Genomic DNA, 15,615 nt, shown 5'->3' on the forward strand with positions numbered 1-15,615 from the left:
AAGTTACTTATTTCATTCTACACCACATAACTACTGTGATACATTATGATGAAGCTTTTTCATTATTAAAAAGTGACAGGATGCACAACTGATTACTACTTTTAGAATGCGAAGATGGTCCAAGTATAGACCGTTATTAGAATGAAGCAACAATACAGCTATGATGCAGTTCCAAAAATTCCTGAATGCTGTTCGATACTGCCTAATCAAAATTTTACTTAATCCTAAAATGGTTTATAGTAACTACTGAACGCACAAATGTGCCATGCTCAACCCACAAGATTTTCTTGGTATTACTACACTCTTTTTCACATCTCCCCATATCTCCCTTAATAATGGTAATATAGTAGCTAATATAATGGTTTTCAGTTCATTGAACGCTTCTGGTGAAGAGGTGCTTATGTTTCTTTCGATTTTTCACCTATGTTTGTCAGTAAAGACTCTGCTACTTTTTAATCTGTTGTGCAAATCTCTTCACTTTCATGATTACTATCTCATACGGTGACTAAGCCATGGTGGGACCTTCCCACAGCTCACTATCTTCTCGAGGAAAATTTGTTTAGCATGTGTCCTACAACACTTCCGAATAGAGATGATTTCATTTGTCTTCCCAAAGCCAAGTGTTTGCTGCTGGTTGCCCAAATAATTTCCTATCATTTTCTTGTCGCTCTTGTTAAGCAGATGCATCTCCCTCCTTATCTTTACTTTCCATTTGACACTGGTGATTGATGATAGCAGTGACCTCTACAATCACTGAATCAAAGATTCTGTTGAATGCAGAACTAACACATTTTTCAAGAGACTAGGGCTGCCTATCTGCTCAAGATAATTTTCATAAAATACACTAAGTACCATACCAAGAGAATCTCTAACACAAACTCCTGTTGTAAACGGATGTCTCCCTGTCTGAAGCCGAAAGATTAAAATCTAGGTGTATCACATGTCAAAATCTGGGAATTTATGTGCGACATTTTCCCAATTTTATCCGAAGCGTTTTATCATTTCAATATTCTATATTGGAGGTCGGTAGAAACACCTGATTGCTAAATTTGGCTCGGTGCTGTCTATCACTTGCCTTCATCCTGATTATCCCGCGTTCTGCCACTGTATTTATGGCATTAGAACAAAAGCGAGTGTGACATGCACATAAACAGACGGCGGTGGTATCGCATACATAAGATATAAAAGGGCAGTTCATTGGCGGTGCTGTCATGTGTACTGAGGTGATTCATGCGGAAAGGTTTCTGACTGACATGGCTATGGCCGCACGACGGGAATTAGTATACCTCGAAAGCGGAAAGGTAGTTGGAGCCAGACGCATGGGATATTCCACATCGGAAATCGTTACGGAATTCAACATTCCAAGGTCCACAGTGTCAAGAGTGAGCTGAGAATACCAAGATTCCGGCACTACCTCACACGACGAAGACCACTGTCGCCGTCAAAAAGAAGTACATCATCATGACCTTACCAGAACTTGTATTTAATTAATGGCGTTTGCGTAGAGTTGGCAGTGCTAACAGACAAGCAACACTGTGTGAAATAGCAGCAGAAATTAATGTGGGACATACGACGAACATATCCGTTAGGACAGTGCAGCGAAATATGTCGTTAATGGGCCGTGGCAGCTGATGACCAAACAAGTGCATTTGCTAACAGCACGACATCGCCTGCAGAGGCTCTTCTGACCTCAGACCATATCGGTTAGACCCTAGACTACTGGAAAGCTGTGACTTGGTCAGATAAGTCCCGATTTCAGGCACTGTGGAAGCTGATGGTGGCTCCATAATGATGTGGACTGTCTTTACATGGAATGGACTGCATCCTCTGGTCCAACTGAACTGATCATTGTCTGGAAATGGTTATATTCGGCTACTTGGAGGCAATCTGCAGCAATTAAACGATAGAATTTTTATGGATGACAATGCGTCATGTCACCAGGCCACTGTTGTTCGCGATTAGTTTGAAGAACATTCTGGACAACTCACGCGACAGATTTGGCCACTCTGATTACCAGATATGAATCCCATCAAGGTTTCTACATCTACATCCATACTCCGCAAGCCACCTGACGGTGCGTGGCGGAGGGCACTCTGAGTACCTCTATCAGTTCTCCCTTCTATTCCATTCTCGTATGGTTTGTGGAAATAAAGATTGTCGGTATGCCTTTGTGTGGGCTCTAATCTCTCTGATTTTATCCCAATGCTCTCTTCGCGAGATATATGTAGGAGGGAGCAATATACTGCTTGACTCCTCGGTGAAGATATGTTCTCGAAACTTCAACAAAGGCCCGTACTGAGCTACTGAGCGTCTCTCTTGCAGAGTCTTCCACTGGAGTTTAGGCCCGTACCGAGCTATTGAGCGTCTCTCTTGCAGAGTCTTCCACTGGAGTTTATCTATCATCTCCGTAACGCTTTCGCGATTACTAAATGATCCTGTAACGAAGCGCGCTGCTCTCCGTTGGATCTTCTCTATATCTTCTATCAACCCTATCTGGTACGGATCCCACACTGCTGAGCAGTATTCAAGCAGTGGGCGAACAAGCGTACTGTAACCTACTTCCTTTGTTTTCGATTTGCATTTCCTTAGGATTGTTCCAATGAATCTCAGTCTGGCATCTGCTTTACCGACGATCAACTTTATATGGTCATTCCATTTTAAATCACTCCTAATGCGTACTCCCAGATAATTTATGGTATTAACTGCTTCCAGTTGCTGACCTGCTATTTTGTAGCTAAATGATAAAGGATCTATCTTTCTGTGTATTCGCAGCACATTACACTTGTCTACATTGAGATTCAATTGCCATTCCCTGCACCATGCGTCAATTCGCTGCAGATCCTCCTGCATTTCAGTACAATTTTCCATTGTTACAACCTCTCGATACACCACAGCATCATCTGCAAAAAGCCTCAGTGAACTTCCGATGTCATCCACGAGGTCATTTAAGTATATTGTGAATAGCAACGGTCCTATGACACTCCCCTGCGGCACACCTGAAATCACTCTTACTTGGGGAGACTTCTCTCCATTGAGAATGACATGCTGCGTCCTGTTATCTAGGAACTCCTCAATCCAATCACACAACTGGTCTGGTAGTCCATATGCTCTTACTTTGTTCATTAAACGACTGTGGGGAACTGTATCGAACGCCTTGCGGAAGTCAAGAAACACGGCATCTACCTGGGAACCCGTGTCTATGGCCCTCTGAGTCTCGTGGACGATTAGAGCGAGCTGGGTTTCACACGATCGCCTTTTTCGAAACCCATGCTGATTCCTACACAGTAGATTTCTAGTCTCCAGAAAAGTCATTATACTCAAACATAATAATTATTCCAAAATTCTGCAACTGATCGACGTTAGAGATATAGGTCTATAGTTCTGCACATCTGTTCAACGTCACTTCTTGAAAACGGGGATGACCTGAGCCCTTTTCCAATCCTTTGGAACACTACGCTCTTCAAGAGATCTACGGTACACCGTTGCAACCGTGTGTAAAATCGAACTGGTATCCCATCAGGTCCAGCGACCTTTCTTCTTTTGAGCGATTTTAATTGTTTTTCTATCCCTCTGTCATCTGTTTCGATATCTATCATTTTGTCATCTGTGCGACAATCTAGAGAAGGAACTACAGTGCAGTCTTCCTCTGTGAAACAGCTCTGGAAAAAGTCAATTAGTATTTCGGCGGCCTTTAGTCTGTCATCCTCTTCAACTTTTGTAGTCCTGTCTTCCTCTGTTGCGTGTAATATTACGGTATATTGATAATTTTTATTTATGGACCGTCTGACAGCAACTGAATAAAACACAATTTTAGTGCCATACGCGTTTCGCCTTTATTTTCTGCAAGGCATCATCAGTGGCCTGGAATATGTACATATGTTAGCTATTTTATTTACATTTTTGTAACAGTGCCTATAGGTTATAAACAGTTCTGGTGGTTGGTATTTCCTATTAAGTAGTAATGTTTTGAACTGTACTTACAGGTTGCGTAGACAGTTTCTTACATATTACGCTCCTGTTGCATTTTTGGTGTTGTTCTTCTTCCTATGAACGCCAATTTGCTGTTTTTTCCACATTCCACAGCACTATGCACTGAACGCTTGTTTTAATGCAATGTTTTGGTTTCTGTTGCCGACTGTCAAATGTTTTTGCCAAAGATCGAATATTACGGCCAAACTTATGAGTGTATCTGTGGTCTGTTCGTGTATGCATTTGTGTGTGCGTTTGTGTGTGCGCGCGTGTGTGTGTGCGTGTTTTTTGGTGTGGTATTAATTTAATTTTATTTATTTATTTATTTTTGTTTTTGTCCTGTGTATGTGTGTGTATATATATATATATATATATATATATATATATATATATATATATATATATATATATATATATCTTTTTTTATGTTATCATTTCCTTTATTAAGTGTAGTAGGGAGCCTGTGCTGATGTGTGTTTGTTCATTTATCACATGTTTGTTTTCTGCTATGGCTATCTGGATGTGGAAGTTTTCTTGCATTTGTATAAGATGTTTGTCATGGTTGCTTATTCTCATTATTTTCATTTCTTGTTCCATGTTTGTAGGATGATGGTTGTAGTGTTTTAAATGCTCTGCAAATGTGGGATGGTTTGTTTCATACTTCCAACATCTGATATGTTCTTTGTATCTTGTTTCAAAATTCCTGCATGTCATGCCTATGTATACTGCATCACAACTTTGACATTCAAGTTTATATATTCCAGATTGTTGGAATTTGTTCCTCTTGGTAGCTGGCTGGCTTAGGTGTGATTGAAGGGTTTGCCCAGGCTTCTATGCTATTTTGAAGCCCTGTCTCTTTAGGATGTTTGCAACTCTGTGTGTTAGTTTATGTGTGTAGGTCATGGTGAACCATCTGGTTCTTTTCTGTGTGGTGTTGTCATTGTGTGTGTTTGTTGAGTGTGTTTGTAAGTTTTCAGCTTGTGAGTTCTTCTTTTGTATTGTGGAAATGTTGTGTTTGTTTTTTATTTGTGTTTTTATTTTTTGATTGAGCCTGTGTACCACATGTGTGTCATACCCGTTGTTCCTAGCTATTTGTATGATCGTGTTCATTTCTTGTTCATAGTTTCTCTTGCTGAGTGGGATTCTGTTTAATCTATGTAACATGTGTCTTAATGCTGCAAGTTTCTGGCTGTGGGGGTGGTTGGATGTGGAATGTATTATTGTGTCCGTGGCTGTTGGTTTTCTAAAGATGTTAAATGTATGTTTTCCATTTTCTTTTTTAATTGTAATGTCAAGAAAATTTATTTGATTTTCTTTTTCTTTTTCAAGTGTGAATTTTATGTTCTGATGAGCTTTGTTTATTTCTGAATGGGGTTCATCTGTTTTTTCACTTGGCTCATCTACCAGATACGTGGATGGTACAGATACGTGGATGACATTATTTGTCTGGTAGATGAGCCAAAAAATATATATATCACACCAAAACACACACACACACACACACACACACACACACACACACACACACAACACCCCCCTCCCCAAAAAAAAAAAAAAAAATACATAACACCAAAATACAGACAGACACACACACACACACACACACAGCACAAAAAATATATATATCACACCAAAACACGCGCGCGCGCGCGCGCACACACACACACACACACAGGACAAAAACAAAAATAAATAAATAAATAAATAAAATTAAATTAATACCACACCAAAAAACACACACACACACACACACACACACACACACACACATACACACACAACACCCCCCCCAAAAAAAAAAAATTACATAACACCAAAATACAGACACACACACACACACACACACACACACACACACACACACACACAGCACAAAAAATATATATATCACACCAAAACACACACACACACACACACACACACACACACACACACACACATACAGGACAAAAACAAAAATAAATAAATAAATAAAATTAATACCACACCAAAAAAAACACACACACACACACACACACACACACGCGCGCGCGCGCGCGCGCGCGCACACACACACACAAACGCACACACAAATGCATACACGAACAGACCACAGATACACTCATAAGTTTGGCCGTAATATTCGATCTTTGGCAAAAACATTTGACAGTCGGCAACAGAAACCAAAACATTGCATTGAAACAAGCGTTCAGTGCTTAGTGCTGTGGAATGTGGAAAAAACAGCAAATTGGCGTTCATAGGAAGAAGAACAACACCAAAAATGCAACAGGAGCGTAATATGTAAGAAACTGTCTACGCAACCTGTAAGTACAGTTCAAAACATTACTACTTAATAGGAAATACTAACCACCAGAACTGTTTATAACCTATAGGCACAGTTACAAAAATGTAAATAAAATAGCTAACATATGTACATATTCCAGGCCACTGATGATGCCTTGCAGAAAATAAAGGCGAAACGCGTATGGCACTAAAATTGTGTTTTATTCAGTTGCTGTCAGACGGTCCATAAATAAAAATTATCAATATACCCTCTGTTTCAGTACCATTTTGCTCAGAGTGTCTGGACATTTTGTTTTGTTCCACCTAACGCTTTGACATAAGACCACAATTTCTTAAGATTTTCTGCCAGGTCATTACGTAAAACTTTACGTTAGAATTCATTGAACGCCTCTCGCATAGCCCTCCTCACACTACATTTCGCTTCGTGTTATTTTCGTTTGTCTGCAAGGCTTTCGCTATGTTTATGTTTGCTGTGAAGTTGCCTTTGCTTCCGTAGCAGTTTTCTAACACGTTTGTTGTACCATGGTGACTCTTTTCCATCTATTACGATCTTGCTTGGCACATACTCATCTGATGCATATTGTACGATGGTTCTGAACTTTGTCCACTGATCCTCAACACTATCAGTACTTGAGATCTACCTTTTTTAATATTTCTATTTACGGCTGAAATCATCGATGCTGTGACCGCTTTACGGGAAATAATCGTGAGATCAGTTAGTCCACAAAATCCTGCACCGGCAACACTTTCGCTGTTATAGACGGCGATAGAGGCAGCATGGCTCACTACTTCTGGAGGGGACTTCGAACGACTTGAGTCGATGCCACGTCGAGTTGCTGCACTATCAGGGCGAAAGGAGGTCCGACGAAATACTAGGGGCAAGTCATGACTTCAGTCACTTATCTCTCCGGTACTGTCATGTGTTCCACTAGTAATTTAGACTATTCCTGGAGTTGACTTCTGGTTTTAATGAACCTTCCGTTGCAACTGTTGCGTGCGAGTTTCTGCCATTAATAAGGGAGAACAATTCTGCGATCGTACCCGGAATAAAATGCTATCGATTTTGCGAAGCGCAGTCTCCTTTATGTGGCAACTCGCAAAGCATAGCTAGTCTATTCCCTCAAAGCTGAACCAGTCCTTTCATAATTTCAAACAGACATTGATTGCGCGTAGCGACGGGATCCGATTAACGGCGCTGAAACTGACGTTGTGTGTATGTGTCAAGCTGTCACCATGTTTTTAAAAAGCACGGGTGGAGACTGTGCATGCTCTACACTGCCCCATAACTAATAAACGTCCGTTAGTCCTACACAGTTTGACGCCAATCGCCCACTTCTGCTACCGCTGCTACGATGCAAAAGAAATTAATCTGAAATTTAAATTTTCCAGTTTCTCTGCGCCACCCAGTATTAGGTTTACAGTTTCTTTTTCTGGCCTGCAACGACATTAGTATTCTCCATTGCAAATTCAGGCGATCCCCTTTTCGCTCTGCAGTGTACTGTACCTCACTGGGTGTCGCTAGTAGTACCTGCCTGATCTGTTAAGGGAGCCATACAATTCTCCATCTGACTACGCACGCCAAGAAATCTGAAACCGAGACTGCTGCAGTATCAAAAGAGCTTCTTGCTTAAACGAAACTTCCACGAGGTGAGAGGCTACGTAATGTTAGACTACTGGCCATTAAAATTGCTAAACCACGAAGTTGACGTGCCACAGACGTCAAATTTAACTGACGGGAAGAAGATGCTGTGATATGCAAATGATTACGTTTTCAGAGCATTCACACAAGGTTGGCGCCGGTGGCGACACCTACAACGTGCTGACATGAGGAAAGTTTCCAACCGATTTCTCATACACAAACAGCAGTTGACCGGCGTTGCCTGGTGAAACGTTGTTGTGATATCTCGTGTAAGGAGGAGAAATGCGTACCATCACGTTTCCGACTTTGATAAAGGTCGGATTGTAGCCTATCGCGATTGCGGTTTATCGTATCGCGACATTGCTACTCGCGTTGGTCGAGATCTAATGACTGTTAGCAGAATATGGAATCGGTGGGTTCAGGAGGGTAGTACGGAACGCCGTGCTGGATCCCAACAGCCTCGTATCACTAGCAGTCGAGATGACAGGCATCTTATCCGCATGGCTGTAACGGATCGTGCAGCTACGTATCGATCCCTGAGTCAAGTGATGGGGACGTTTGCAAGACAACAACCATCTGCACGAACAGTTCGACGACGTTTGCAGCGGCATGGGCTATCGGCTCGGAGACCATGGCTGCGGTTACCCTTGACGCTGCATCACAGACAGGAGCGCCTGCGATGGTGTACTCAACGACGAACCTGGGTGCACGAATACTAAAACGTCATTTTTTCGGATGAATCCAGGTTCTGTTTACAGCATCATAATGGTCGCATCCGTGTTTGGCGACATCGCGGTGAACGCACATTGGAAGCGTGTATTCGTGATCGCCATACCGGCGTATCACCCGGCGTGATGGTATTGGGTGCCATTGGTTACACGCCTCGGTCACCTCTTGTTCGAAATTGACGGCTCTTTGAACAGTCGACGTTACATTTCAGATGTGTTACGACCCGTGGCTCTACCCTTCATTCGATCCCTGCGAAACCCTACATTTCAGAAGGATAATGCACGACCGCATGTTGCAGGTCCTGTACGGGCCTTTCTGGAGACAGAAAATGTTCGACTGCTGCCCTGGCCAGCACATTCTCCAGATCTCTCACCAATGGAAAACGTCAATGTTGGCCGAGCAACTGGCTCGTCACAATACACCAGTCACTACTCTTGATGAACTGTGGTATCGTGCTGAAGCTGCTTGGCCAGCTGTACCTGTACACGCCACCCAAGCTCTGTTTGCCTCAATGCCTAGGCGTATCAAGGCCGTTATTACGGCCAGAGGTGGTTGTTCTGGGTACTGATTTCTCAGGATCTATGCACACAAACTGAGTGAAAATGTAATCACGTGTCAGTTATAGTATAATATATTTGTCCAATGAATACCCGTTTATCATCTGCATTTCTTCTTGGTGTAGCAATTTTAATGGCCAGTAGTGTATTTTAGTGATTACATTATAGAGTCAAATTTACAAAGAATTCGGCAGTATGATCCCACTTATGGGATGGGAAGGGTGTCAGAAGCCTTGGTATCCTCTCCTGAGGCAAGCCAGCCCACAACTGGTGTAACTGACCAGTGATGTACTGTGGAAGTAGGGAACTAAGGCGTACTAGGACCACTACCGAATGATGTAAGACACGGTTATGCACAAATCATTCTATTGCATAGACGGAATTTACAGAACTTCGCCGGCCACTGTGGTCGAGCGGTTGTAGGTGCATCAGCCCGGAACCACGCGGCTGCAACGGTCGCAGGTTCGAATCCTGCCTCGGGCATGATGTCCTTAGGTTAGTTAGGTTAAGGTTCTAAGTCTATGGGACTTATGATCTCAGATGTTAAGTCCCATAGTGCTATTTTTTACAGAGCTTCCACGCCGTTACAACGTCAAGAGCGCACTGCAAGTTTCTGCTATTTCTCCCCAAAGATTTTCTCCCTAGAACGTTAGAGATGTTTCGACCTCTCGAAGCTTTCGACGTTGCCACATGCCGAACACTGGCACAGGGGCAGACTTGACGCCAGAGGTGGTCCCACGCACGTTCTACTAAGGACGCATCTGGGATCTTGCTGGCCAAGGGAGTATCTCAGCATCACACAAACAGTTCACAGAGACACGTGCAACGTGTGGAAGAACATTGTCCCGTGGAAAAATGGCACCACAATACTGTCACCTGAGAGGTAACACACGAGAACACAGAATGTCCGAGACGTAGCGTTGCGTCGTAGGATTCCTTCGAACACTACTAGCCGCTACCTGAGGTCACGCTCAATGACTGCTCGCATGATGACGTTTTGAGTAAGACCGCTGTGCTTCTCCTAACTTATGGAACAATGGGACTTCTCCCCTAGGTCATGGCCATACTCGCCGATGATGATCATGTGGGATAGTGCAGAACGTCAATTCATCGCTGAAGACAGTGAGAGTCATCATCAGTCCATCCAAACGCAGGCGTTTGTGTTGTAGTGTTACCAGCAGCCAACGTGTGGAATGCTAATTCCCTAGTCCGACTGCTGCTAGCGAGTCTCCTACAGCTTCTGGGATGGCAGGCACGGATTTGTAGGTGCTTGGTGCAGAATACGGCAATCCTCAACTGTGGTGGCTAGACGTGGTCGAGCGGTACCTTGACAAAGAGTATTCCTGCCCTCACGCCGCCATGTGTCCAACACCAGGCCACTGTCACATCCGAATGTCCCACAAATCTGAAGACTCACCAATGAGGCCCCTTTCAAACTCTGTCAAGTGCTGATAACGCTGCCTCACACGAGTACGCAGCATCTCCGTGTCCTTCATAGTGATAACTCGACATCTGACGCTATTCATGCTTCTTATCCTACCACGCCTGGTAACAAACACTATACACGAATAAAACCAATGCACTCTGGTGGCCAGTCTATCCGTCACAGAGAATTGTAACCCTCGTCATCCACAAGCCTGTTGATGATGCATATGTGTAGGACATTACCCGACCTTGACTTCTGGGTGTGTCACCTCTTTTGTCAGGCACGCCTTCACCAGCCACAGTGCAGCAAGAGCTGAGGATAGCCTCAGAAGTAAGGCGACAGTCGTCATTGGTGCCAACATGGAACACCACCACATTTCGAAAGAGGCACTCCACCCCCTACCTATATTTTCCGCGGTTAACATAACTAGTAAACACTGGTGTTCTTTGCCGATTTGAGTGCTGTTTCCCTTATGGACTGATGCGCAAGACACTGGAATGTCCAGGGATTGTACCTTCTATGTAAATGCGACCTCTGCTTGTTATTATACGCACAATAAAAATTGGCACTTTTCGCAAGAGATGGTGGAATCATAAGGTGGCGATCACCACGTAGCAAAACGGTGCTGCGAGGATGGAACGGTGCGAGGTGAAGAAACCCTGCGAGGCAGGCAGCACACTGGAATCAACACTGCATTCACAGTGCCTAATAACCAAAAGATGTCAGTGCTATAATGCTACGACGCACTGTATTGTTTCGTAGTTAAAGTTGGTAAAGAGCGGAAACAATCCGTAACGGCCCGTATTCTGACTTCTTCCGCTCCCAGAAAAGTGCCAATTTATACTATGTGTACAGTAAAGCAGCTGTTGTCCGAAGACTAGTTTCACGCAGCCCTCCACGCTAAAAGGGTTGGACAAAAACACGGGAACACTGTGATAAATGTGCGCTCGAACATAAATGCAGACGCTAGCCGCGACTGCAGGTGGCGCTGTTGCCATGTCCACAGCCGGTTGCAAGTGTCAGTTGTGGCCAGAACAGTGTACGAGATAGTACATGTGTACATATAAGATTACATAAAATTTACTGTTTGAGAGATAATTGAATCAAATTTTGCACATTACGTTATTGGCATTACGTTATTACCCATGATCTGAAATTCTTCAATTTTTTGTCAAACATTTTGATCCAAACGTTGATGGACACTTTTAGAACACATACCGGCACAAGAGGAGCTCTCAAAGGTTACTTTGCTTATTAATTTCAAAATGTGGTAGGTTATTCTCAGTATTAGGTTGGCGCATTATGATCGTAGCACAATAGATACACGTAACAGAGACTTTCGTCATCAATAGTATATTCTCATTCACTATTTACAACAGTCTGCCAACACAGTGGTAACTTTTCGAATCCGCGACTTTAGAAATCACACAAGCGAAGAACTCGTCGAGCCACGTTTGGAGCGCATTTTCATCCGCAAACGAAGTTCCTCGAACGACATTCGATACAGAGCGCAAAAGATGAAAATCTGTGGGCGCAAAATCAGTTGAGTAAAGTGGGTGCGGACTGACTTCCCAACCCAACTTCCGTATGGCGTTTTTTGTCAGTCAAGCAGAAAGCGGGCGGGCGTTATCGTGTTGTAAGCATCGCTTCATGCAGTCTTCCTGGTTGTTGTTCTTCGATTGCGCCTGCAAGACGTCTCAGTTGTTGACAATAAGTGTCAGCAGTGATGGTTACACGTCGGGGAAGCAATTCGTAGAACAACACACTGTCGCTGCTCCACCAGATGCATAACATTATCTTTTGTGGATGCGCGCAGGTCTTTGTAAAGGGTGTTGCTATTTGTTTGGGCACATCCGTTCCTTTCTTTTCCTTATGTTAGCATAAAGACATTTTTCGTCACCAGTAGTAAAGATACAGGATAGGAATGGTCGGTGATATTCACGAGCCAACAGATGACGCATAAACAAAGACGCACATATGGCCACCCGCTGATTTTCGTGCTCTTGGCACCATGCTGTACTCGTAGATCCGATTTTTGAACCTTCTCCACTGCATGCAAATGTCGCACGATGGTGGAATGATCACAGTTCATCATCGCATTTGCCAGTTCTCCAGTACAATGACGTGGACCATTGTGGATTAATGCGTTTGAACAATCTTCATCAATCACCGAAGGTCTTCCTGAACGTGGAGAGTCGCTAATGTCAAAACGATACTCCTTAAAACAAGAAATACATTTTCTTGTCGTGCTCTGTCCAACGGCATTGTCTCCGTACACGGCGTTCATGTTTGTAGTTGCCTCCGCTGCTATCAGCCCTCTACTGAACTCAAACAGAAGAATATATCGGCTATGTTCAGATTTCTCCCTATCTCCAAATGACAAAATTACAATATGTAAATTCAAATGGCAACACTGGACTATGCAATCGATAAACAAACCCATAGCAATCAGAATTAAAAAAAAAAACGCGACGAACTTATGGTGGTGGTGGTGGTGGTTGTTAGTGTTTAACGTCCCGTCGACAACGAGGTCATTAGAGACGGAGCGCAAGCTCGGGTTAGGGAAGGATTGGGAAGGAAATCGGCCGTGCCCTTTCAAAGGAACCATCCCGGCATTTGCCTGAAACGATTTAGGGAAATCACGGAAAACCTAAATCAGGATGGCTGGAGAGGGGATTGAACCGTCGTCCTCCCGAATGCGAGTCCAGTGTGCTAACCACTGGGCCACCTCGCTCGGTGAACGAACTTATGCACCAACCTAATAATCAGACAAACAAATCTATGTACCAGTTTTTTAATATCCGTCTTAGAACTCTCGCAACTTTTTTTTTACATAGCAATTTTTATTTCACAATAATGTCAATAAATTTTACAGTTATGCACTTTGAAGAACTTTGTACCACAGGAAGTTCTACAAAGCCTGTACCAAATTTCACCTTTTTATCTGGAATGGTTCAACAAAACATTTTCCTTGGACGCTGCAAAACGAAACTTGCAGGAACTGCAGAAAAGAGGTTTAATTGACATTTATGCCAGAAACAAGTACGTTAACATTGGTCCTACCCATGCATTTGGTCTTTTCATCTTCACGTAGCTCTTTTCTTCTAATCGGAACCTTATGTCGCGCCCTTTTGGCGACATCCTTCACTGACATTTCAGAATCAGCAATACGCATATCATCAATCTTCTTCAGTAGGTTTACAGTGAAGCAATCTATGTACAATCCTAGTCCCGTAAGGGTCATGATTCTTCCAGTGTTACCACAACTGAACACGAGAGAAACATCGCACAAGAAAATTCTGACAATATGAGATACGCAAGATTATGTCTTTGGGTGTCTCTTCTAAATGAGGTTGTTAAAGCTTACGTTTAGGTTTTGTGTTCCACTGTGTGTGCATTTCTTTTATAAATCGTAATTAATCGAATCGTTAATAGGCTCACAGCCTTCTATACTCCACAGATGTTGTCTCTGGTGTCGCAAACAAGGGCAGATTAGCATAGAAAAGGGGGCGTCGACTGCGCGTTGGTTGAAACAAGATGGCTTTTACAACATTTGTAGCACGAAATGAACTCTGATAATTGGCGATAATATTTCTAACATGCTAGAAAACTAACTGGTGGCGAAAAATTTCAACATCTTTGACTATGGAGCGATGAAAGTAAGTTACTTGGTCGGATGAGTCTTGTTTGACACTGCTTCCAACTTCTGACCGAGTTTACGTCCCAAGAGTGAAACATGGCAGGTTCGGTGAAGATTTGGACAGCCATATCATGGTACTCCAAGGGCCCCATGGTAACGTAGAAGATCGCAGTACTGCCAAGGATTATGTGACCATTCTGGCTCATCACGTCAATCTCATGGTACATTGTTTGTTATCCAACGGCGATCCAGTGTTCCAAGACGACAATTCCTCTGTTCACACAACTTGCATCGTCCAGGCCTGATTTTTTTGAGCTCGGGGATAAATAAATTGTCGCATCTCTCCTGAACACCACAGTCACCAGATCTCAGTATTATTAAGCCTTTGTGCTCTACTTCGGAGAGAAGGCTGAGTAATTGCTATCCACCTTCATCGTCGTTACCGGAATTTGCCCAAAGTTTGTAGGAAGAATGGTACAACATCCCCTCCAAAAACATACAGCACCTGTATTTATCCATTCCAAGACCACTGGAAGCTGTCTTGAATGTCAACGGAATTCCTATTCCGTTTAGTCAAGATAATGTGTTTTCCGTGTTCCTATATTTTTGTCCTCCCTGCACAAGCCTCTTCATCTATGCATAACTACTGCGTCGTACATCAGTTTGAACCTGTTTACTGTAGTCAAACTCTGGTCTCCCTGCTATTTTTGCCCCCCCCCCCTCCTCACCACATACCCCCCCCCCCTCAATTACAAAACTGACATTCCCTTTATGTCTCAGGATGTGTCCTTTCGAGCGATCCCTTCTTTTAGTCAGGTTGTGCCACAAATGGTTCGAGAAAGTAATTGTCTAACCGGCTGATTAGTTGACTTACAAGAAAAAATATTGCAGCCTTCAATAATACCAAAAATAACTTGACTACAAGCTTACCTTTCTAAAAATTTCTTGAAGGGTTCACCTCGTAGATGGTTAAAGATTTCTTCTATGTATGGCTGTAAAGAAAATAAATGTAGAGATTCTAATGAATACTATACGGAAAAATTTTCAAACAAATTAAGTTCTTAAGTAACTACTTACCTCAAATAAATTAACAGGAACCTCGTTTTTCATTAAATACTTCTGTACATGAGCAACTGCTTCTTTGGAGTAATCCTGCAAATGAGACAGAGCAGTACATTATTTTTGTTAGGACTGCACCAGATGTATCGATTTACGGCGTTTAAATTTCTCAACACCTTATTTTTTAAGCAACATCGGTTGAAATCTATTGCCTGCAGATGCTTCCAAATAGTTCGCAATCTTTACATAGTAGCACAACGGAAATGGCTCTAGATTCATCATAAAGCATTATTGGTCCATATATCAGTTATTT

The 15,615-nt window shown here is 42.9% G+C and overlaps 1 protein-coding gene across 1 annotated transcript in view; it reads right to left on the reverse strand.

Annotated features, from left to right (window-relative positions):
* The window catches only part of LOC126199214 (G protein-coupled receptor kinase 1), a 1,128,404-nt gene that overhangs the window by 48,442 nt on the left and 1,064,347 nt on the right, over positions 1-15,615 (reverse strand). The window contains exons 5-6 of the mRNA XM_049935996.1: positions 15,321-15,395; positions 15,174-15,235 (exon numbers count right to left, since the gene is read on the reverse strand). Of these exons, the coding sequence (XP_049791953.1) occupies positions 15,174-15,235; positions 15,321-15,395 (137 nt within the window). The remainder of the gene's footprint in view (positions 1-15,173; positions 15,236-15,320; positions 15,396-15,615) is intronic.

This window comes from Schistocerca nitens, chromosome 1 (genome assembly GCF_023898315.1).
Source record: "Schistocerca nitens isolate TAMUIC-IGC-003100 chromosome 1, iqSchNite1.1, whole genome shotgun sequence".
Classification (NCBI taxonomy): domain Eukaryota; kingdom Metazoa; phylum Arthropoda; class Insecta; order Orthoptera; family Acrididae; genus Schistocerca; species Schistocerca nitens.